This window comes from Tachysurus fulvidraco, chromosome 8 (assembly GCF_022655615.1).
Source record: "Tachysurus fulvidraco isolate hzauxx_2018 chromosome 8, HZAU_PFXX_2.0, whole genome shotgun sequence".
In the NCBI taxonomy this organism is placed as follows: Eukaryota; Metazoa; Chordata; class Actinopteri; order Siluriformes; family Bagridae; genus Tachysurus; species Tachysurus fulvidraco.
Window position 1 is genome coordinate 1613843 of NC_062525.1, and position 23213 is coordinate 1637055.

The 23213-nt window shown below is 40.5% G+C and overlaps 2 protein-coding genes across 4 annotated transcripts in view; both read left to right on the forward strand.

The window, feature by feature from the left end:
• The first annotated feature begins 686 nt into the window (after positions 1–686).
• On the forward strand, positions 687–2720 carry LOC125145373 (U4/U6 small nuclear ribonucleoprotein Prp3-like). Its single transcript, XM_047817828.1, has 4 exons — positions 687–887; positions 1345–1500; positions 1883–2013; positions 2096–2720. Exons 2-4 carry the CDS (start codon positions 1356–1358, stop codon positions 2327–2329), a joined length of 510 nt encoding a protein of 169 aa, XP_047673784.1. The 5' UTR covers positions 687–887; positions 1345–1355; the 3' UTR covers positions 2330–2720.
• A 3733-nt stretch (positions 2721–6453) lies between these two features.
• Positions 6454–23213, forward strand: part of LOC113652129 (legumain-like) — a 51653-nt gene continuing 34893 nt past the window's right edge. For 2 of the 3 annotated variants that reach the window (XM_047817806.1, XM_047817809.1), the window contains exon 1: positions 6455–6585. The gene's annotated coding sequence lies outside the window, so the exon portion shown is untranslated. Of the gene's footprint in view, positions 6586–23213 lie in introns of all 3 variants that reach the window. The other variant, XM_047817807.1, reaches the window with a different exon arrangement.

Sequence of the window (23213 nt, forward strand, 5' to 3'; positions counted from 1 at the left end):
TCTAGCCTTTTCATGATTGCCCAGGGGTTTATGTCTGTTTATATCTTATGGTTTATATTCATGTCACACAATTCATAATTCATATTTTAGTTTCTTGAACTATCTTATTGTGTATCTGTGTATTTTTAAGTGTATGTGCAATGTCAAATGCACTGTGAAGCACTTTGGTCAGTCGTTTGGCTGTTTGTAAATGTGCTATACAAATAAAGTTGCACTTGAACTTGAACTGTTCTTTCTGTTTAGAGAATGTGATTTTTGACATTCATGAATATTAAAAAAAACATATTTATTTTATAAACCTTATGTTTCTGTTCGCCAAATATCACATTCATAAACGTACATTTTCAAAGTGCAAACCCCTTATTTAAGATTTAATCATGAGATGAAAATGTATTTTGACATTATTGAATTTTCTAAAAACCTGAAAGCCATGAGAACGATCGCTGTATTTAAGGACTTGGCACTTAGTCTGGACTGAAAGACTGTTGGCCTTCTGGCATATTGTGTTATTGTTACATGGCAATGATGACAATTGTTGTTAGTTTCTTTTTCTGTTCAATCAAATACTTAATAAATAAAGAGATTTTTAAAAAAAAGCATCCCTGGTTCAAGAACGCTTCACTTCGCCATCACTAACAGCAGGTGGCAGCACCAACGCGACTGTATTTCTTCGTCTCATTACGGAAGTAGTTGGTTATATTTCCTGTTCTTACTGCAGCGCCTGAACGTTTTCTGGACGCCGCGAACAGAAAGTTCGTTAAATTTATTTCTGTACAAAAATCTTTATTTATTAAACATTTAGTTTGTAGCGTTTCTGTGGTGAATAAGCTGAGATCTGGTGAAGAAAGGCTCTCTTTGGCGTTCGTACTTGTGGCAGAAATCAGCTGGTAAGTTAAATGTTTAAATCTAAACAGCTAGGCTAACGGCTAGGCTAACGGCTAGGCTAACGGCTACATGGTTTAGCATCAACTTACTTCAGACTAAACGTCACGTCACTTTATCACGAGAGCCGTACATTTATTTTATAGTTTTGTGTTTAAGGTTTTATTTTATTTGCACTCTTCAGCAGAGAAATGAGAGAAAATAAACACAGCTATAATGAAGACAGATAAACGGTGTAATGTTTAATAAAGTGTCTACATTAACACTACGTTAGGCTCTTGGTTATAAATAAGGGATTGTTTTGTTTTAACTGATTAACTGATTAACTTCCTGTTTAAAAATGCCATGCAGAAAGTATAAATCCTGAATGGAACAGTGTGAAATCGTTTGTAAGGTTGTGGATGTGTCTTTATGACCCGTTATGACCTGTTATGACCTGTGTCTCCTCCTCACACATGTCAGATCTTCTCAGCATGTCTTTGCCCAAGAGGGAGGTGGAGGAGCTGCGGCCCTGGGTGGAGCGCACGGTGAAGAAGGTGCTGGGCTTCTCAGAGCCCACTGTGGTCACTGCGGCTCTGCACTGCCTGGGCAAAGGGCTGGACAAAAGGAAAACAACAGGTACAAAGCACATGTCTCTGCCTTGTCCAGGCACTGGGGGTATTAAGTGAAAAGTGACGTGACATACGGCTAAGTACGGTGACCCATACTCAGAATTCGTTCTCTGCATTTGACCCATCCAAAGTGCACACACACACACACACCGTGAACACACACCCGTAGCAGTGGGCAGCCATTTATGCTGCGGTGCCCGGGGAGCAGTTAGGGGGATTGGTGCCTTGCTCAAGGGCACCTCAGTCGTGGCCGGCCTGAGACTCAAACCCACAACCTTAGGATTACGAGTCAGACTCTCTAACCATTAGGCCATGACTTGCCCACCCCACTTCTAGCTTTGATGAAACACATTTCTAATGATGTGGCTTTGGCTTTCTGTGTGTCTCAGACCAGCTGAGGCCGTTTCTGGACGAGTCGGCGAGCAGCTTCGTAGAGAGGCTCTTCGAAGCGCTGGAAGAGAGCAGGAACTCTCGGGGCAACAAAGGCACGGTGGAGAAAAACCGCAAGAGAGAACTGAAGGTCAGTGTGATACAGAGCGGCAGAGGATACTTTTAAAATAGTTTGTGAAGTGCAACGGTGAATCTAGCTCGTGTCTCTACAGGATGTGTTTGGCGACGAGGTGGAGATGCAGAAAGATCTCGAGGCAGGCGAAACGACAGGGAAGAGGAAGAGAGTACCTCGATTCGAGGAGGTTGAAGAGCCAGAAGTTCTTCCTGGACCTCCTACAGAAAGTCCTGGCATGCTCACAAAGATGCAAGTAAGTATAAAGGCATCTCCATTTTGTCCTATTGCGAAGTGGAACCAAAATCATTGTGTTTCTGGTGAAAGTGTTTAGTTTCAGATGAGGCACGAACACTGTCAAGGGTAAAGGCTACTAAAGAGGCTCAGCATTAATACAGTGCCTTGCAAAAGTATTCACACCCACTGAAAGTTCCCACATTTTGACGTTACAACCACAAAGAAAAATGGATTTTATTAAATAGACCGAACGAAAGTGGGATGAAAATTATAAATGGTGTCAATTTTTATTTATTTATTTTTTACAAATAAATGAGTGTGGTGTACATTTGTATTCAGCCCCTTTTACTCTGATACCCCTAAGTAACATCCAGTGAAACCTTCAGAAGTCACTTAATGAGTAAAAAGAGTCACCAGTGTGTCATTTAATCTCAGTATAAATACAGCTCTACTGTGAAGCCCTCAGAAGTGTGTTTGAGAACATTAGTGAACAAACAGCATCATGAAGACCAAAGAACACACCAGACAGGTCAGGGATAAAGTTGTGGAGAAGTTTAAAGCAGGGTTATGGTTATAAATTAATATCCCGAGCCTTGAACATCTCACAGAGCATACACACCATCCCCACCATGAAACATGGTGGTGGCAGCATCATGTTGTAGGGATGCTTTTCTTCAGCAGGGACAGGGAAGCTGGTCAGAGTTGATGGGAAGTCTGCAAAAGACTTGAGACTGGGGCACAGGTTCATGACCCTAAACATACAGCCAGAGCTACCATTGAGTGGTTTAGATCAAAGTATAGTCCAGACCTAAATCCAATTGAGAATCTGTGGCAAGACTTGAACTCGCTGTTCACAGACGCTTGCCATCCAATCTGACTGAGCTTGAGCTATTTTGCAAAGAAGAATGGGCAAAAATTTCACTCTGTAGATGTGCAAAGCTGGTAGAGACCCCAACAGACTTGCAGCTGTAATTGCAGTGACAGGAGGTACTACAAAGTATTGACTTAGTGGGGCTGAATACTAATGGACACCACACTTATCGGATATTTATTTGTAAAAAAAAAAAACATTTGGACAAAATGTACTATTTTCCTTCCACTCCACAATTATGTGCAACTTTGTGTTGGTCTATCACATAAAATACCAATAAAATACATTTTTGTTTGTGGTTGTAACGTGTCAAAATGTGAAAAAAGTCAGAGGGTATGAATACTTTTGCAAGTCACTATTTTTAACTGGTTTTTCTGAAAAACGTCGTTTCGTTTATGATCCAGAACCTAAAAAAAGAAAGAGAAAGTTTCCTGAATACAAATGCCCCAGCGCGCACACACACACACACACACACTGAACTGAAGCAGGTGCAGGAGAGAAAGAGGTATGAATCAGTACATTTCTACTTTGATGTAATTTTTAAGCAATATGTATAAATGTTTTTCATATGTTAGCAGATTATATAAATGAAAACCAATTTTTAAGAAGTTTACATAATGACAAGTTTATCACAGGAGGTCACCATCACAGACATGCATACAGCAGGAGGGGGAGACTTCCTTTATTATAATGAGCACTTGTGTAAAAGTCACAGATACTGAGAACCATGCTGATGAAGCCAAAGTGAAAGTACCACAATTTACAAGGCCTGTAATCAAATTTGGGGGTTAGTTGCACCGGTGCACAATTCTATATTAGACCCACAACATGTTTGCTCAGAGTACCTTAAGAAATGCATTTTAATGGGGATCATCGACAGAAATATATGGTAACTGCCACATTGGTTTCAGCACATCTGTGTTTGCTTGTGGCGTTATCTCAAATGTTCTATCGGCCAAGGCTATACAGCTAAAATACATTACATTAGGCTTTAGTTTATTCACTGTACAACACCATGGGATCTGTACTAGGTTTTCAATCACCAGTTTTCATACATTTTAGTGTCCACATTCCTAAATCTTCCAACATCTCTTTTTTCACCTTTAAATAAAAGACATACATGGGCGTGAATTCTCCATAATGAACGGGTGGGCCTTCCCCTGCTTTACATGTATCCTACAGAGATTCACATATAAAGTACTGTACATCTGTGATCATCCCAATACAAATTCTCTAACAGCAATGCATCAGCTCCTTCCTGTTTCTCAAACCCTCTTGTTCATAATGTGCGTCTAGTCCCTTATGTGTATGTGAGCTGTAATGTGTGTGTAGTGTAAGTAACGGCTGGCCTTATCTATGAGAGCTTGATTAGGTTATTTCGGTTTATTCTCATAAGATTAATCGTGCAGCATTCAGATAGCAGAAATGAACATTTGAATGACTAACACTGGTTATTCCCAAAACATTTTTCTTTCAGAATAATCCCAGATGTTCCGACTGAATTCAGGGATCTAACCTCTCATTTCTGTCACCTGTTCAATTTTATTCATTTTTATCACAGAGATTCCTGCACCAGAATCTACTAAAAACACAAAGTCTTCTACATTTAATGTGTGTACTGTCATATGCTTATAGGCATCTAAAGTGTACTTGGTGTATGTGCATTGTGGAGCTCCTTCTCCTCAAATAAAACATCAAATCTCACTCGCTCTTGAGGCAAAGGAGGAAGAGCGAGTGAGATTTGATGTTTTATTTGTGTTCAGTCCAATGAAAAGGCAGTTTCTCAAGTGCACCTGGCATTCTGTCACTTTCCCCTCACTTTCCCCTCAGTAAGTCCACTGTGCACATTGTGCATTTCCATGAGCCAGTAAAAGAAAACCTTTCTGTGTCTCATGTCCATTTCCACTGTCAGTGGTTTGACATGCATCTTGCAGATGAGTTATGAGAATACTGTAAAGGGCCTTTCTTCCATTGTTATGTTTTGAGTGCCCTGCACACACATGTTCATCAGGCCAGTCACACCAGATTCGCATGATATCAGCCCGTAATTTAGTGAAGTATTCGCCACAGTTCAGTGAGGTATGTAAAACTGTGCTGAATCACTTTAACTTCCAAATCTTTTCCATCAGACCTCTCTCGGGTCAGGGAGGTAATCATGTGCATGTTCAGAGTCCTTCATTGTTCATTAGAGGTGTACTGACATCAGTGATCATTAGGTTCCACTACCTCCACCATGGGCATTGTTATCTTATCCTTTACTATCAGATAGGACTGGAAATTCCTCATCATCATCGCCACTGACACGGGAATCTGACCTCTGCCTCTGTTGTACTTAGCGATTGGTGGTGTGCACAGACCTTCCAGAGTAAGCAGATCTGGATAGAGCTGAGGTCTCGTTGTTGAGTCAGGATCTGGTGCTTGTTGGTCGTACGGTGGTGTTGGTCATGGCTGTGGCTTAAGGAGAGACTTAAAACACTGCAGACTTTGTGAGCCTTAAAGGCAGGTTCTCAGATTTTTGAGAAATGCTTCAGAAACCTGAGTTGGGCCGATAATAAACAAAAATCAAAACAAACGTGTAACCAATGAGCAGAAAGGGGCGGGGCTTGTCAATACGGGTGGAGAGAGTGTTCAGTGCGCATGTGTGAAATTAGCAGAAAGAGGTTTTAACATTGACATGGAGGATAAAAACAAAGAACGAAAGTGAATTAAGGCTTACGATAATATAGGATCAGATATTATACAGATTTATTTGTAAAAAATATTTTTTTCATTTTTCATTTTCATTCCACGTCACAATTATGTGCCACTTTGTGCCGGTCTATCACAAAATTTAACGTGTCAAAATGTGAAAATGTTCAGTGGGTATGAATACTTTTGCAAGATACTGTATGAGTATTATATTAGTCACTATTTTTAACTTCTGGTTTATCTGAAAAACGTTGTTTCTTTTATGATCCAGAACCTAAAAAAGAAAGAGAAAGTTTCCTGAATATAAATGCCCAGCACACACACACACACACACACACACACACACACACACACACACACACACACACACACACACACACACACACACACACACACACACACACACACACTTAACTGAAGCAAGTGCAGGAGAGAAGGAGGTACGAATCAGTACATTTCTACTTTAATGTAATTTTTAAGTAATATGTATAAATTTTTTTTTTATATTTTAGCAGATAATAAATGAAAACCACTTTTTAAGAAGTTTAGATAACCAAATGTTTATAACAGGAAGTCACCATCACAGACATGATTACAGCAGGATGGGGAGATAAGTCACTACTTCCTTTGATATAATGAGTACTTTGTGTAAAAGGCACTGATTCCCAGAAACCTGCTGACCAAACCAAAGTGAAAGTAACTAAACAGTGCTGTATATAAACGATCCTGATCTCCCTCCTCGGGACACTCACTCCATTAACAGATTCCTGAAGACATCCCAGGAGAGACAGCAAGTAAGATTTTTTATTGTTAACTAGCACCAATACTCAGAAATGATCTGCTGTGAAACCCATAACTGGAGCAAATACAAATCTAATGACTTTTAAGCTTTATATTTTACTGATAGATTGAATGCTCTAATTGTATGTTGTGTATCTAGCATTTTATTTCAATGGATGCAATTGTTTAGGTTTCGTACCCTGAGCTGTCTGCTGCTGAATAATAATAATAATAATAATAATAATAATAATAATAATAATAATAATAATAATAATAATAATAATAATAATAATAATAATAAACCTGATCAGTGTAAACTAACATACTGCTGAAATACTGCACTGCTTTATAAATACTTACTAAAGCATAGTTCTTTTGATTCTGTATTTTCTCTCATCACAGTGTTGACTTTATATCACTTTAGAATATACATGCATCTTTATTCATCTTCATATGTCTCTCTTTATAAGCACATTGCAAAGAGAATAGAGGAATCACACACACACACACACACTTAAACAAAAGTGTCATTATCAAGCATCACGTTAGTTTTGGACCATGTCGTCAAGTTTGGGCCATGTCGTTAAGCTGCATCTTCTTCTTCTTCTTTCGAGTTTAATGGCGGTTGGCAACTCAGCTTAAAGGTGCATTACCGCCACCTACTAGACACTAGACTAGACTAGACACAGGGGCACTAGAATGACATCAAAGGATAGAGGGAGAAAAAAAAATATATATGTATATATAAAACAGATTCTTTCACTTAACCCAGTATTTTTCAAAAACAAAATTACTAATTTGTGTATTTTCATAGACGTTTTACCTAATAAATGTTCAAGTGTCATGCTTTGTCCATCCATGTGTGCCTTTAACTTTGCCCTATCTTCTTTATATTTTTTTACAGTCTAACAGTATATGCTTTACTGTCGCTTGTACTTTACAATCAGTGCATAATCCAGTGGGATGTTTTCCTATTCTGTACAGTGTTGTATTTAAACCAGTGTGACCCATTCTAAGCCGTGAGATTAGCATCTCTTCCCTTGGGCTTCTGCCCTTCCTCATGCTTGTTGCTACCTGGTTTTGTATACTGTATAAGTGACGTCCTGTATCCGCCGACTTCCAATATTCCTGCCATATTTTAAGTGAGTGTTGCTTTATGATAGTTTTGAACTCTGTTCTACTTATTGGTATGTGCACATCAACTGTTTCCTGCTTTGTAGAGTTTTTTGCTAGTATATCAACACAGTTTAATTTCCTTCCACCCCTACATGGGCAGGGACCCAAAGGAAGGAGATACCTGATGGATGAGGTCTTGTCTACATAACGCTCTCCCTGACTGAATGCTTAATAATGCTGATAAACTGTCTGAGGCTATAATGACATCTGTGTTCAGATTATTTTCCTCCACCCACCCTAATGCCAGTAAAATTGCTGTAAATATGAATTGATATTTCTTTACATAGTTTTGAACTATTATCCACTCTGGCATTGTTTTTGTGTTTTATTTTATTATTTGTTGTAAGTTGATATTTACAGCTGGTTGTATAAATTTCCAGGATGGTATCATTGATATTGCCACAGTGGGTCCAATTTGCAGCTAACTGAGACCTGCATTTTGAGCCTTAGCATTCCCCACCCACCCGAAACTGTAAAAAGTTCTTTTGCTATGCTCTGCGCAGTTTTGCAACACAGTTTTTGTTGAGTGCATCATATTATGTCCTTTCAGATTAGTCCAATATGGCAACATAATCTTGACCCTCCTAATATGTATTGGCATTTCTCCTGCCTCCACCTGTAATGCAGTTACTGGCGATGTTTTAAATGCCCTGGTACAAATCCGGAGTGCCTGTGCCTGCTCCACATGAAGCTTTCTAAGATTGGATTCCAATGCTGAGAGAAGCATATAACTTGAGTTGATAGCTTAAATCACCATTTATAAGTCAATTGTTCAACTTTCTCTACTGCATTTTGCATTTTCTTTCTTAAGTATTCTACATTTCATCCCCTAACCCAGAGTGCTCTATCGTCTGCATAAAGTGACTTACCTATATTGTCCCTTACCTGATCAAAAATGTCATTTATGATGATATTGAATAGTATGGGGCTGCAGACACTACCTTGTGGGGTACCATTTTCCACAATATGCCTACTTGAATACAATGTACCAACCTTAAACTCTATTGTTCTTCTGTCCAGAAAGTCTAATATCCAAACGAATAATTTACATTTTATTCCTAATTTGTTAAGTTTGATAAGTAGTCCATCTTTCCACGGCATGTCATATGCTTTTTCAACGTCAAAGAACACAACAATTACACTTTCCTTATTAGTTTGTGCTTTCCTAACTTCTGCTTCTAAGCACAAAACAGAGTCAATTGTCCCCCTTCCCTTACAAAATCCAGACTGATATGCTTTCCATATAGTAACTTAACCTATCTGTTAGCATCCTCTCCATGACTTTTCCTAATTGTGATGTTAACGCTATAGGTCTATAACTTGATGGGTCTACAGCATTCTTACCAGGTTTGAGTATTGGGACTATCACTGCCTGTTTCCAGTCATGCGGGATTTTAGCTGTATTCCATATCATGTTAATTAGCCTTAATACTACCTCCAATGCCACATCCTTCATATGCCCTAACATGGTGTAACATATAGCATCTTTCCCTGGTGTTGTTTGCCGTGCATTTAAGATAGCCCTTTTTAATTTAAACATAGTAAAAGGCAAGTCCATATCTCCTCCTGACGCAGTTCTACTCTCCTTAATTCCAGGGTTTTCCAACAGTGTCTGATTCCTATTCTGCTTATCTATTGTGGTTAAATTTCCAGAGCTGTGGATTTTCACAAAGGTTTCTACCAAAAACTCTGCTTTTTCTGCATTACTAATGGCATTCTTATTATTACTACATAACACTGGCATGTCTACCTAATCCACTCATTGTCCTGATTGTTCCCCATATATCTGACAACTTAGTTTCACTTCCAATTTTATGGCAATACTGGCTCCAATACATGCGTTTGACTGACCTAATCATTTTCCTAACTACTGCTTGTGCCCTTTTGTAGCCAACTAGAGTTTCTAGTGTGTGATGAGCTTTAAGCTGTTTAAATGCTTTGTTTCTTTTTTAACTGCTATTCTACAGCTATCATCCAACCACGGCACACTTTTTCCTTGCTTATTTCCTGTGCTTTTCGGAATTATTTCTTCTGCTGCTTGTATAATGGCTGCGACTACGGAAAACAAGGGTTATTTCCTCTACATCTGTTATATATATCTACTCAGTAGTTCCACACACTTAGACTTACTAGTTTCTTGAAATGTCTGCCAGTCAGCTAATTTCAGTCAGTCAGGTCTAATTTCCACCTTGGTATTTTCACTTCCCCATCCTGGTGTATCTCTTTTCCAATTCTAATTATTATTGGGCATTGATCACTGCCCACTGTCGATCTACTCATTACTTCCCATGCACTAATTCCTGCAATTCCAATTGACACCAGTGTTAGATCAATGGCACTTTCTGTACTTTATTACTTGAGCTATTATACCGTGTGCCCTTCCCATCATTAATACACACCAGCTCCTTATCATCTATAAATTTCTTTATTGTTAATCCATTTATATCTGTGTTTTTACTTCCCCATAATGTACTATGCACATCCCCAAAAATCCCCACTTACCACTATTTTGCCCTGCAATGACCCAGAAACTGATTCCAATATATCAGCACTTAATCTATTGCAAGGGTTGTAAAAATTGACTATTTTTATGCTATCTTCCCCTGACCATACTTCAATTACAACAGATTTGTTTTCTTTCACTTTACTAATAAGTTTATATCTTACCCCACTTTTAACAAAAGTTGCTACACCTCCACCTTTTTCTATTTCTCTATCTCTCCTAATCAAACTATATCCATACAATAAAGTCTAACTGTGGTTTTAACCATGTTTCCTGCTTTCTTGCACACATATTACATGATGTCTATCTGCTAAATCTGAGACAAAACTCTTGAATTCCTGTCCATTTGCTATAAGGTTTCTAGAGTTCCATTGCAATATAGCTAATATCATAAAGAGCCACCAGCCCATGACTGCGAGTTTGCACTTCCTGCCACTATCATTTCTTCAACTATTATTTTGATCTTCTCTGTCTTTCTGTCTGATTGTGCCGAGCAGTTTATCACCTCAACCATAAACAACACGAATTCACTTTTTCCCCATAACTAACATATCTTTCTTTTCCTCTATTTTTTCACATTTCTCACAAGACTTAGTTTTATTTTCTTTGAGTTCTGGTTTGTTGGTTTCCTTTTCCTTAGACACTTTCTTTACAGCTTCTGCATATGTTATTCCTTGCAGCGATCTCACTCGCTGCACCTCCATTGCTCTCTTGTGCTCCTTTTCCACCGAGGCAGTTTGAGTGCAGGTTCGGAGCCTAATTTAGAACCAGTTCTTTCTTTTTTCGACAGCCGAAGCACCGGCTCTGAACCAGGAAAAGTGGTTCTTAAGTAGCACCAAAACGTTGCTGGTCTAGACTTAAGAACCGCTTGCATCAGGGACTGTGGGCGGGGTTATGGGTGGGGCTACTGTTAGCGCCTTTGATAATGTACGTTAAGTATACCAAAGTCTAATACACTTTTACTTTACCACAATATGATCAATTATCAGCACACATGATAGTAGGTAGCTACATGCTAAGGCTAACTTTTTCTGTGTTAATGATAAAATAATGTTAAGTACTTTCTCGATTACAACCTCCGTTTATACAGATTACATGGAGCTGCACGTACACGTTGGATTTGCCGCGTTTGGATGCCAATGTAGGTTCACAAAGCCATGAGCATTAACAGTAAAGAAACATCCGTCATTGTTTATGTTGTGTTTGTGTTTGTTGCTGCAGCGCTAACGTTGCTGTGTAATGTGAGACGTATACAGTGACGTCAGACTCGGCTCTGTGATGGCTCTTTAACTGATGGAAAGGCAAACCGGTTCTTAGAAGGTTTGCCAGTGGAACCAACTTTGAACCAGCACCAGCACTAGCTCTGAACCAGCACCCGGTTCTTTTTGGTGGAAAAGGGGCATTAGTGTTCCCAGTTCCTCTTTGAAAACTGTTTCATGTGCCTTCAGAATGTCCTGTAACCTCTCAGAACTATTTTCTATGTTGTTGATGTTCTCCCAGCTGAGTTTTAACTCTGTGAGCCATGCTCGTCTCAGCAGATTTGGTCCTGATCCAGCCACCATGATTGTTGGTACATTTACATTTACATTTACAGCATTTGGCAGACGCCCTTATCCAGAGCGACGTACATAAGTGCTTAAATCTCTAACACTGAATACATTAATGCTGGTTCACTAGGTTACATACTTAAGATACCATGAGTTTAAAACATTTGTTCAAAGTTACAATGAAAAAGTGTCAAAGGTGGTTTTTTTTTTTTTTTTTTTTTTTTTTTTTTTTTTTTTTTAAATGCAAAAGATAAGGAAAGAAGTGCTAGTTGAAGTGCTTCCTGAATAAGTAGGTCTTCAACCGCCGCTTGAAAATAGCCAGTGACTCGGCTGTCCGGACCTCTATGGGAAGTTCATTCCACCACCTTGGTGCCAGTACAGAGAAGAGTCTTGTAGTATACTTGCCTCTTACCCTGAGAGATGGTGGAACCAGTCGAGCAGTGCTGGTAGATCGGAGGTTGCGGGGTGCAGTGCGAGGAATGATGAGGGCTTTGAGGTAAGAGGGGGCTGGTCCATTTTTGGCTTTGTAGGCCAGCATCAGTGTTTTGAACCGGATGCGTGCAGCTACCGGAAGCCAGTGGAGGGATCGCAGTAGCGGGGTGGTATGCGAGAACTTTGGCAGGTTGAAAACAAGCCGGGCAGCTGCATTTTGGATCATTTGCAGAGGACGGATTGCGTTCATAGGTAGACCTGCCAGCAGTGCATTGCAGTAATCCAGTCTAGAAATGACAAGAGACTGAACAAGTACCTGGGCAGTCTGTGTGGACAAAAATGGCCGAATCCTTCTAATGTTGTAGAGAAGAAACCGACATGAGCGAGTCACATTTGCAACATGAGAGGAAAAGGACAGTTGATTGTCCATGGTTACCCCAAGGTTGCGAGCTGTGGCTGAAGGGGAGATCAGATCGTTGTGCAAGGATATAGCAAGATCGTGACCTGGGGATGAATCACCTGGGATGAACAGCAGTTCAGTTTTGCTAGGATTGAGCTTTAACTGATGAGCAGTCATCCATGATGAAATTTCTGCCAGACATGCTGAGATCCGGTCAGAAGCTGTGGCATCTGAGGGTGGGAAAGAGAAGATAAGTTGTGTATCATCAGCATAGCAGTGGTAAGAGAACCCATGTGATGAAATAACTTCACCAAGTGAGTGAGTATACAAGGAGAAAAGAAGAGGACCAAGTACTGAGCCCTGTGGGACGCCAGTGGAGAGTCTGCGTGGAGCAGATGTCACTCCCCTCCATGTTACTTGATATGAGCGTCCTTCCAGGTAGGAGGCAAACCATTCCCAAGCTGATCCGCAAATCCCAAGACTCTTGAGGGAGGATAAGAGAGTCTTGTGGTTGACCGTATCAAACGCTGCTGAAAGGTCAAGGAGGATAAGGACGGATGATAGTTTGGCTGATCTAGCAGTATGTAGCTTCTCAGAGACATCCAAAAGGGCTGTCTCTGTAGAGTGAGCTGCTTTAAAGCCAGACTGTTTGGGATCTTGGAGGTTGTTCTGTGAGAGATAGACAGACAGTTGATTATAGACAATGCGTTCAAGAATTTTTGAAAGAAATGAGAGAAGTGATACCGGTCTGTAGTTACTGATGTCTGATGGATCCAGAGCAGGTTTCTTTAGGATGGGAATAACCCTTGCTCTCTTGAAAGTAGTTGGTACCTGACCAGATGCTATGGATCTATTGACGATAGTGGAAATGAAGGGCAAGAGGTCTTGTGAGATGGTCTGGAGCATAGTGGTAGGGAGTGGATCCAATGGGCAGGTGGTAGGATTGCAGGACTGGATGAGTTGTAAAATCTCTTCTGCTGCTACAGTTGAAAAATGTGACAATGAAGGTGTAGGGGAATCCATACTCTGAGATGTAAGTGCAGTCGGGGCTGAAGTGAAGGTCCGGCAGATTTCCTCAATCTTCTCCTGGTAGAAAGAAGCAAAGTCTTCTGCAGTCAGGGAGGATGAAGAAGGTGGAGCTGGGGGGTTGAGCAGAGAAGAGATGATGTTGTGGAATTTCCGAGGGTCATGTGAGGAAGCTTCAAGCTTTTCCTTGTAGAAGGAAGTCTTGGCAGAAGTCACATCTGAGGAGAACTTGACAAGAAGTGTTCTGTAAAAATCAAGATCTGCATCAAGTTGTGATTTCTTCCACTTTCTCTCTGATGATCTTAGCTCTCTTCGATTGTTGCGCAGCACATCTGAAAGCCAAGGAGCAGAGGAAGAAGTTTTCTTGGGTTTAGCGAACATAGGGCAGAGGGAGTCCATAGTTGAGGAAAGAGATGAGAGGAAAGTATCTGTGGCTGAGTCTAAGGGTAGTGAGGAAAAAGACTTAGCATCAGGAAGGGAAGAAAGAGTGCCAGAAGCTACAGATGAAGGTGAGACAGAGTGAAGGTTGCGGCGAGTAAGAGCAAGGGGGTGAGAGGTAGTTTTAGGTAAGATAGGTAGAGTGATGGTGAAGGATACCAGGTGATGATCAGAGACGTGGAGTGGGGTAGCAGTCACATCTGTAGCTGGAGAAGGACGGGTGAAAACCAGGTCCAGGACATTGCCTCCTTTGTGTGTGGGGATATAGCTGTTGAGTGTGAGGGAGAAAGAGTCGAGAAGAGACAGGAGGGAAGAAGAATGTAGCTTGTCAGAGGGGAGGTTGAAGTCACCAAGCACTGTCAGGGGGGAGCTATCGGAAGGGAAAGCACTAAGCAGTGAGTCCATTTCTTCCAAGAAGTTTCCTAGGGGACCAGGAGGGCGGTAGACAACAATGATAACAAGGTTGATAGGAGAGGTAACTGAAATGGCATGAAATTCAAAAGAAGAGATGGTTAAATTAGAGAAGAGTAGAGGTTTAAAGCACCATTTCTTTGACAACAATAAACCTGTACCACCACCCCTGCCTGTTTCTCGTGGTGAGTGAGAGAAAGCATAGGCAGAGGATAAAGCAGCTGGTGTAGCAGTGTTCTGTGGGGATATCCAGGTTTCTGTTAGAGCAAGAAAATCAAAGGAGTAATGGGAAGTTAAAGCAGAGATAAAATCAGCTTTCTTTACCGCAGACTGACAATTCCAGAGCCCACCTACCACTACTGTTTGAGACTAACATAACAGAGGAGGGTAGATGAGGTTATTGGGATTGTGACCTCTGCTTTGTGGATGAGAGCGTCTGCGAGAGTAGGCCTTGAGTACAGAGATGGGTTTAAGGCACATATTTGTAGTCAAACAATAGTGAGAATTGAGGTATGGTAGAATATATCAAAACAGTACTAGACACTAATGTTAGAGAGAGAGAGAGAGAGAGAGAGAGAGAGAGAGAGAGCTACTAACAAACCTTCAATTTAAATAGGTAAGCCCTGCCCCCAATTCACACCTTAAGGGAGACTGAAACTACTCCTGATTAATCAGCTGAGAGAACAACAAAAACCAACACTATAAAAATCAACAATGCTATAGAATATAACACGATTCAAATCACACTACTCTAGAACAAAGTGAGTTAAGCAGATAGTATACAAAAGACAGGAACCTACTTTACCAGAAGACAAGTTAGTTGGTAGTTCTTTGGTAATACCTTTGTATTCTACTTTTGACTTTTGTGGTACCCAGAATGTTCACTGACTGTCCTGTGTACATTTTAAGGTTGACCTTGCTTGTAATCAGAGGCAGTTTCTTTTTAGCATTCAATTTGGCATATTCTGCTTGTGATACTATAGTCACAATGCATCCCGTGTCAATCTCAAATTTCACTAGGCATTTGGTTACGGACAACATTTGTATATTAGGCGACATATATGGGGTATGCTTGACTCTACTCTATACTATACATGGTGAATACTTCCTCTCCAGGCACCTCTTTTTCTTGGTCTTGGAGATAATTTGCTCTCTTTTGCAATTTTCCTCTCCCCCATCTTGAATTTTCCTTGCTCTTATCCGCTTTAGTGTCTTGTAGTTTTACTCTACACACTCTTTTCAAATGTCCAAGCTTTCCACAATTGTAACATTTTTCCCCTGCAAACTTACAATCCTTTGGTCTGTGGTTATTTCCACCACAACAGTAGCATGTCCCTGTACCACCTGACTTTCTCATTTCTCTCGCTTCCAGTTTGAAAACAGTGGTACTGTGCCTGTGTCCTGTCTCTCTGTTCATATCTGTATATCTGTGTCTCTCTGTTCATATCTGTATTTCCGTATTAGCCGCTTCAATAGCCTGTGCTTTTCTCAACGCTGTCTCAAACGTCAGACCATTCTCTGCTAATAATCTCCTCAGTATGCTATCATTGTTGACTCCGCACACTAACCGATCTCTCAGCATGACAGTGAGTGTGTCAAAGTTACAAAGGACTGTAACCAAAGTTACAGTCCTGTGCTAGCTTCCTGAGCTCAGCCACATATTCCGCTTTACTTTCATCCAAGCTTCTGTTCTGCAAATTAAACTTCCATCTCTGGACTATTTCACTGGGTTTCGGATTGAACTGCTTAGTCAACAAACTCACCAGTTCATCATACGTCTTTGAACCTGTTTTTTTGGGGCTCAGCAGATTCCTCGTAATTGTGTACGTGTCACGGTTAGTCACAGGTGAACGCGGATCCAAATGCAGTTAAATCCTTTTAATAGACAAAACAGGAAACATGAAACAAACAAGCAGGCAAAAACAGGGCAGAACACTGAGCAGGACAGGGCACAGGAACAGAGAAATGAACAGACAGCATAGCACATACTAACAACAACTCACCACAGGGAAATGAACAAACAGAGTAGATATAGGGAACAAGAACCAATCACAAGATGGAGGCAATCACAGACTAAGACAAAACACCTGGGGAAGTGACCGGGGTGGTGCTGGAGGCAGAGCCAGAGACCAGAGCAGGACCGGAAACCAGGGTGGTGCTGGAGGCGGAGCCAGAGACCATAGCAGGACCGGAGACCAGGATGGTGCTGGAGGCGGAGCCAGAGACCAGAGCAGGACCGAGACCAGGGTGGTGCCGCAGGTCGAGCCAGGGACCAAAGAGGATTTGGAGTCCAGGGTGGTGCTGGAGGCAGAGCCAGAGACCAGAGCAGGACCGGAGACCAGGGTGGTGCCGCAGGTCGAGCCAGGGACCAAAGCGGAGTTGGTGGCCAGGGTGGTGCTGGAGGTGCTCTGAGCCTGTAAACAGGGACAGGAGGTAGAAGGGCTGGCAAATCTAGTGAAACAAAACACGGGACAGATACCACAGGAACATTGGTAGGTTCAGGCCAGGCAGAGAGTTCAGGGAGTTTGGGTGTAACCATGTCGACTGCGTTCTCCGACTCAGTCATTTCGGTCGACCCGGCCGATTCGGCAGGTTCCGAACAACTCATTTAATATCTTGTGACTCTTTTTAATTCTTCACTTTTCTCTTTTACTACTAAAGGTATTTCCTGTCAGTGACTGTTTATTACTATAACCGTCAAAATGGGTCTTTAAAACAGTGCACATTTTCTCTCAAAGTATTTACATCATGTTATAAGTCAGAAGTCTTATCCTGTGATAAGATTAAATTACTCCAAAAGGATTGTCACATCACGACACGATCTAAAATTCTGACATAATTTCATACACTATATAAATGCACATTGTCACTGTTGGGGGTTTGGTGCTTTGCTCAAGGGCACCTCAGTCGTGGCCAGCCCGAGACTCGAACCCACAACCTTTGGGTTATGAATGGACTGCCCCCATTTTGCATCCAAATAGCCAATTAACCTCATTAGATATGTATTTGTGTGTATATACAGTATATATACAAACATGGTCCTCTACTTCAGCAGGATGCTGAGTCTGACCAAGAGGTGCTACACTGCCCTGGAGCAGGACATCCTTGCAGTTAAATGGGCCTTTGAGGAACTCAGGAATTACCTTCACTCTGGTGACTGAACGCATCCTCTAAAAACGGGGTTGCAAACTCTGGCCCGAACCGACCGGGTTGATGGTGTAATTACATTTGGCCCACGAGATCATATCAAATGTGCATTACAGCTGACTAGCCGCATGCTCCGCTAATGCTACAAATCCCAGAATGCCTGGCCACTGTATTGACGCGTAGTCACGACCAGCAAGCACCCCTAATTCTCTGTTGACAGTCGTTAAAGGCAGGGTCTCCGATTTTTGAGAAGTGCTTCAGAAAACTGAGTCGGGCCGAATAATAAACAAAAATCAAAACAAAAAACAAAACAAACGTGTAGCCAATGAGCAGAAAGGGGCGGGGCTTGTCAATATGCGGCAGAGAGAGTGTTCAGTGCGCATGTGTGACATTAGCAGAAAGCGGTTTTAACATTGACATGGAGGATAAAAACAAAGAAAGAAAGCGAAGAAATGCTTACGATAAGGCAAAAAGTAGGACGTGTTAATATAGGATCAGCTTTCCAGCGCTGGAGAGAACTGAAGGAGCAGGAAGTTGGCCACATATTCACAGGTTGGAGTTTCCCGAGTCAATAACTCCTGAGCTAAACGGTGTTACTACACAAATAACACCTCTTTTCTATCGTAGTAATGTAGAGAGGCAGCTACAACCGCGTTTTGTGTAGTAACAGCGTTTAGCTCAGGAGTTATTGACTCGGGAAAGAACTCAGGAGTTGTTACAAATCCAGCGTTTAAGCAAAACTAAAGTTTGTTTCCATATGAAAAAGGTTGAACATTACATATCAGTTAATTGCAGTTAATTTTTCAATAAATATTCAGTTTGGCCCGTGACTTTATCTCAGTTTTATATTTTGGCCCACTGTGAATTTGAGTGTGACACCCCTGCTCTAAAAGGAGGAAAGTATAATGACACTAATGCTAGAGTGACTCGATGGTTCCTGTCACTGTGGGACTTCTTATTCCAGGTCTAATATGTATAAAGAATAAATTAATGAAGAATTGACATGGTAATTAATAATAAATGGCGTGTGTTCCATTTACGTTCCCTTTTAACATTAATGACTGAGGCCTTTCTTTGTCTTATGAGTTTCTTTGCACTGAATTTGTCCACACAGACTGCCCAGGTACTTGTTCAGTCTCTTGTCATTTCTAGACTGGATTACTGCAATGCACTGCTGGCAGGTCTACCTATGAACGCAATCCGTCCTCTGCAAATGATCCAAAATGCAGCTGCCCGGCTTGTTTTCAACCTGCCAAAGTTCTCGCATACCACCCCGCTACTGCGATCCCTCCACTGGCTTCCGGTAGCTGCACGCATCCGGTTCAAAACACTGATGCTGGCCTACAAAGCCAAAAATGGACCAGCCCCCTCTTACCTCAAAGCCCTCATCATTCCTCGCACTGCACCCCGTAACCTCCGATCTACCAGCACTGCTCGACTGGTTCCACCATCTCTCAGGGTAAGAGGCAAGTATACTACAAGACTCTTCTCTGTACTGGCACCAAGGTGGTGGAATGAACTTCCCATAGAGGTCCGGACAGCCGAGTCACTGGCTATTTTCAAGCGGCGGTTGAAGACCTACTTATTCAGGAAGCACTTCAACTAGCACTTCTTTCCTTATCTTTTGCATTTAAAAAAAAAAAAAACCTTTGACACTTTTTCATTGTAACTTTGAACAAATGTTTTAAACTCATGGTATCTTAAGTATGTAACCTAGTGAACCAGCATTAATGTATTCAGTGTTAGAGATTTAAGCACTTATGTACGTCGCTCTGGATAAGGGCGTCTGCCAAATGCTGTAAATGTAAATGTAAATGTAAATGTAATTTTTGGGGAATTCCTGTGATCAAATTTATTTGTAACTTCTGGTTTATCTGAAAAACATCATTTCTTTTATGATCCAGGACTTAAAAAAGAAAGAGAAATTTTCCTGATTATATATGCCCCAGCACATGAAGAGGTTAAAAAAGATTAAAGATTCAGCTGTAAAAAGTTGATCACCAGCTTATCTACAGTAGACTGAGGCACTTGTTTGGCGGTTTGATATCATCTGATCAATTCTGCATTGCTTGCTTGAATTACTAGAACATGGAGTCTTCTTACTTCATCGAGCAATGCAGTTTTCATAATTTTTCATTTTTTTGTGGGTGCTTTCTCTGTAATGGCACATATGATAACTTGTCAGTGCCATGAATTTTTTTATACTTAAAGCATTTTTCTCAGTTAAGATAATGATTTACAGGGTAACAGAAACACTCATTTAATTGCTCTGAGAAATAACTAATATGTATAACAGGATGAGTATGCTTAAATTATGCTAGCTGTCTAGTGTTTTCATCTATTTACATTATAATGTGAATGAGTGTGTGTGCCCTGTGATGGGTTGGCACTCCATCCAGGGTGTATCCTGCCTTGATGCCCGATGACACCTGAGATAGGCACAGGCTCCCCGTGACCCGAGAAGTTCGGAAAAGTGTTAGAAAATGAGTGAGTGAGTGAGTGATTACTATTAGCAAAACCATGGTTTTACTACACTAAGCATTTTACACATTTTAACTACTGTATGTGTTTTGTAAACCATGATTATTTTGTTGTTACCGTGGTTTTTTTGGTTTTAACTGTAGTAAAAACATGGTTAATTTTTGGAAGAGAGTAAACGCTGTAAATCACACACAGTTTTTATTCAAATAAATATCATCCACAAGGTTATGTTGGGTTTTGTTGAATTATGTCGTGTCGCCCTTTAATGCAGGGAATAAGTTCATCACTGAGAAAAGAACATTTATAAACAAATGACAAAAAAACAAATGTTCTGAACTACTGATTTACTCATATCATTTACATTCAACAGAATTAACTAACTTATTCTACGTATTTAACTTTAATCTTGCCAAATTGTTTGTGACTTTGACACTTACCTCAATGTGTTTGCACAAGGTAGATGAGGAGTTGTGAAATGCAGATATTTCCACATTCTTTGGAAGACAGAGCTTGCAGCACATCAGGATGTTTTGCCCCTTTCTGCTTTGGTAGCTGAATATCCGAGAAAGATGAGGCCAGGGATGCTCACCATCATCATCGCCACCACCACCATCATCATCATCATCATCACCACGGGAGCTGTCGGTCTCATCTGCAGCCATAGCCATTTCGCTGTATTTTCACTGAATCAACGCAAAGTGGCACCAGATCATTCATTTATTTTGAAAAAAAAAACGCACCATCATTGGCTAGCGCATTTATTGGCTCATGAATCTTACTGCACGTTATAGTTTTGAAACATACATGGATGATTTTTTTTTGTACTTTGTACTTTTGGGGGAAATATAAATGTAGTGAAGTTGAATACATCCTTTTTAAATGACATAGTAAAAGTAAAAGTACCACAATTTAATTATACTCAAAAAAGTAGAAATTTTTTTTATAAATGTACTCAAGTACTGTAACGAAAGTATTTGTAACTAGTTACTTTAAACCCCTGACAAAAAGAAACTGTGAGTGAACAGAAGTTGAAACTGTTTTTTTCTCTTTTTGCCCACATTGTTCTGTTCAATACGACAGAAGGAGGTCTGGGCTGTTGCATCTACATTTCATTCGGTTTGGACAATTGTTTTTCTTCCTTTTTTAATACAGAGAGTGGTATTTGAAAAACTACCGAACCTATTGGTGTTTAAACTACACATTGACAGTTGCATTGTTTTTTTGATCATTTTGTCTTTTATTCAATACCTGTTTTGTCATGATTTAAAGATGATGTCTTTTGGGTGATAGATTTGAAATGTTTTTGCAATATTTTTATTTATTGTTGAATTGAGTTACACATTTAAAATTCAAAGCTACTAGGTGTTTAAAGTTGATATAGACCAGTGTAGGTTTTAATTAATAAATAGGCTACAGTTAGTCAAAAATGCAGCTGCCAGAGTTCTCACTAGGACAAGAAAGTATGACCTTATAACCCCAATGTGTGTGTGTGTATATATATATATATATATATATGTGTGTGTGTGTGTGTGTGTGTGTGTGTGTGTGTGTGTGTGTGTGTATATATGAATATATAATTTTGGATTGTGCTGATGGATATTTGTGTTCATCAGCCACAAGATTGTTACGAAAGGCAGGCACTGATGTAGGTGATGTAGGGTGGAGTCAGCGGATGTAGGGATGAGATCAGAAAACAACCACATGTAGCAGGAAAGGTCAGGTGACCCAATACTTTTGGAAATATAACGTACACCGTGTATCACCAAGGCCATATCCCAAACTGTAGGGAGATTCCAGCTCTGTCCTTGAAAACAACTCAAAATTATTGTGATGTTTTACAAATGACAAAATTAATGTTCATTAAATTAAGCACTTCGTGTTTTTTGGGTTGACACCAGGGGCAGTTCTAGGATTTCATCTTTATGGGGTTTTAGCCCTCAGTGAGAATTTAAAACAAGAAGAGTTCTATATTATATATTATATGACAACTCTGGTAATAAGAATAGTGACATTTCATTGCTTTTGGTTGCCGTCTTTGCGTCTTTCCGCCGATTAACGTTATAGATAAACGCCTCCAGCTCTGACTGCGCGTGCACGCTGCGCGTACCTGTGCTTCTCCGTTCAACTATAGCAGACGACGCACTTTTGAAAGACTACAAACACACGCGTGTAAAAGCAAAGTAAAAAAAATCGCTCTTGGATCAAACTGATAAATAATTTTCTTTCCCATCGACGACATGTCCTGCATTTTAACGTAATATTTATTGTTTATTTATGAAAGTAAAAATGATCCTTATAGTTTTAGGGTGGCTGAGATTACAGACAGGGGGCTGAAGCCCCCCTAATAAAGGGCTAGAACCCCCCCTGGGTGACACAATTCACAACGCATTCGCCAGGAATCCTTTTTGACGGCGATTATTACAAACATCTCCCTCATATATGGCCATGTGTGTTCAGGAATGTCCTCGTTGTTAGTTACTTTAACATCGGTGACTCCCTCTGAATGAACATTAGCCATTCCTTTTGTAGGCGCTGCTCATTGTTAGCTCCACTATCCATAGTCTATGTCTGATAGCCAGTAAATAATACAGTACACCAGTCACATGGGGAAAAAGCCGCACAATGATAGGATGATAGGCTGGAAACAGCGTCCAATGAGAAGGAATAATACTAAAAGTAACGAGTCCGTTTGGGAAATGTAAGAAGTAAAAAGTACAGATATTTGTGTAAAAATGTAATGAGGAAAAGTCAAAAGTTGTCCGAAAAATAAATAGTGGAGTAAAGTACTGATACCAAAAAATGTACTTAAGTACAGTAACAAAGTATTTTTACTCCATTACTTCCCACCTCTGGCCAGGATCACATATCACCCAGGATCACATATTAACTACCAACAACAATCTGCAATACACTAATAACACCTCAGCACCTCCTTCTTGTTTGTTTTTCCTAACCAATATATTTTACTAGCACACATCCTGCCAAAGACATTTATTTGCAGTATCTCAGACCTAAGACATGTAAGAGTACCTCAGGTTCAGTGAGGACTTAACCACAGATTGTCAGGACCCTGGCAGAGGT

What these genes read in the sequence shown, in the direction of transcription:
- LOC125145373 (XM_047817828.1), top strand. Translation starts at nt 1,356, where the DNA reads ATGTCTTTGCCCAAGAGGGAGGTGGAGGAGCTGCGGCCCTGGGTGGAG. An exon ending in GGACAAAAGGAAAACAACAG is followed by an intron (nt 1,501 to 1,882) that starts GTACAAAGCACA and finishes TGTGTGTCTCAG; the next exon opens with ACCAGCTGAGGCCGTTTCTG. An exon ending in ACCGCAAGAGAGAACTGAAG is followed by an intron (nt 2,014 to 2,095) that starts GTCAGTGTGATA and finishes GTGTCTCTACAG; the next exon opens with GATGTGTTTGGCGACGAGGT.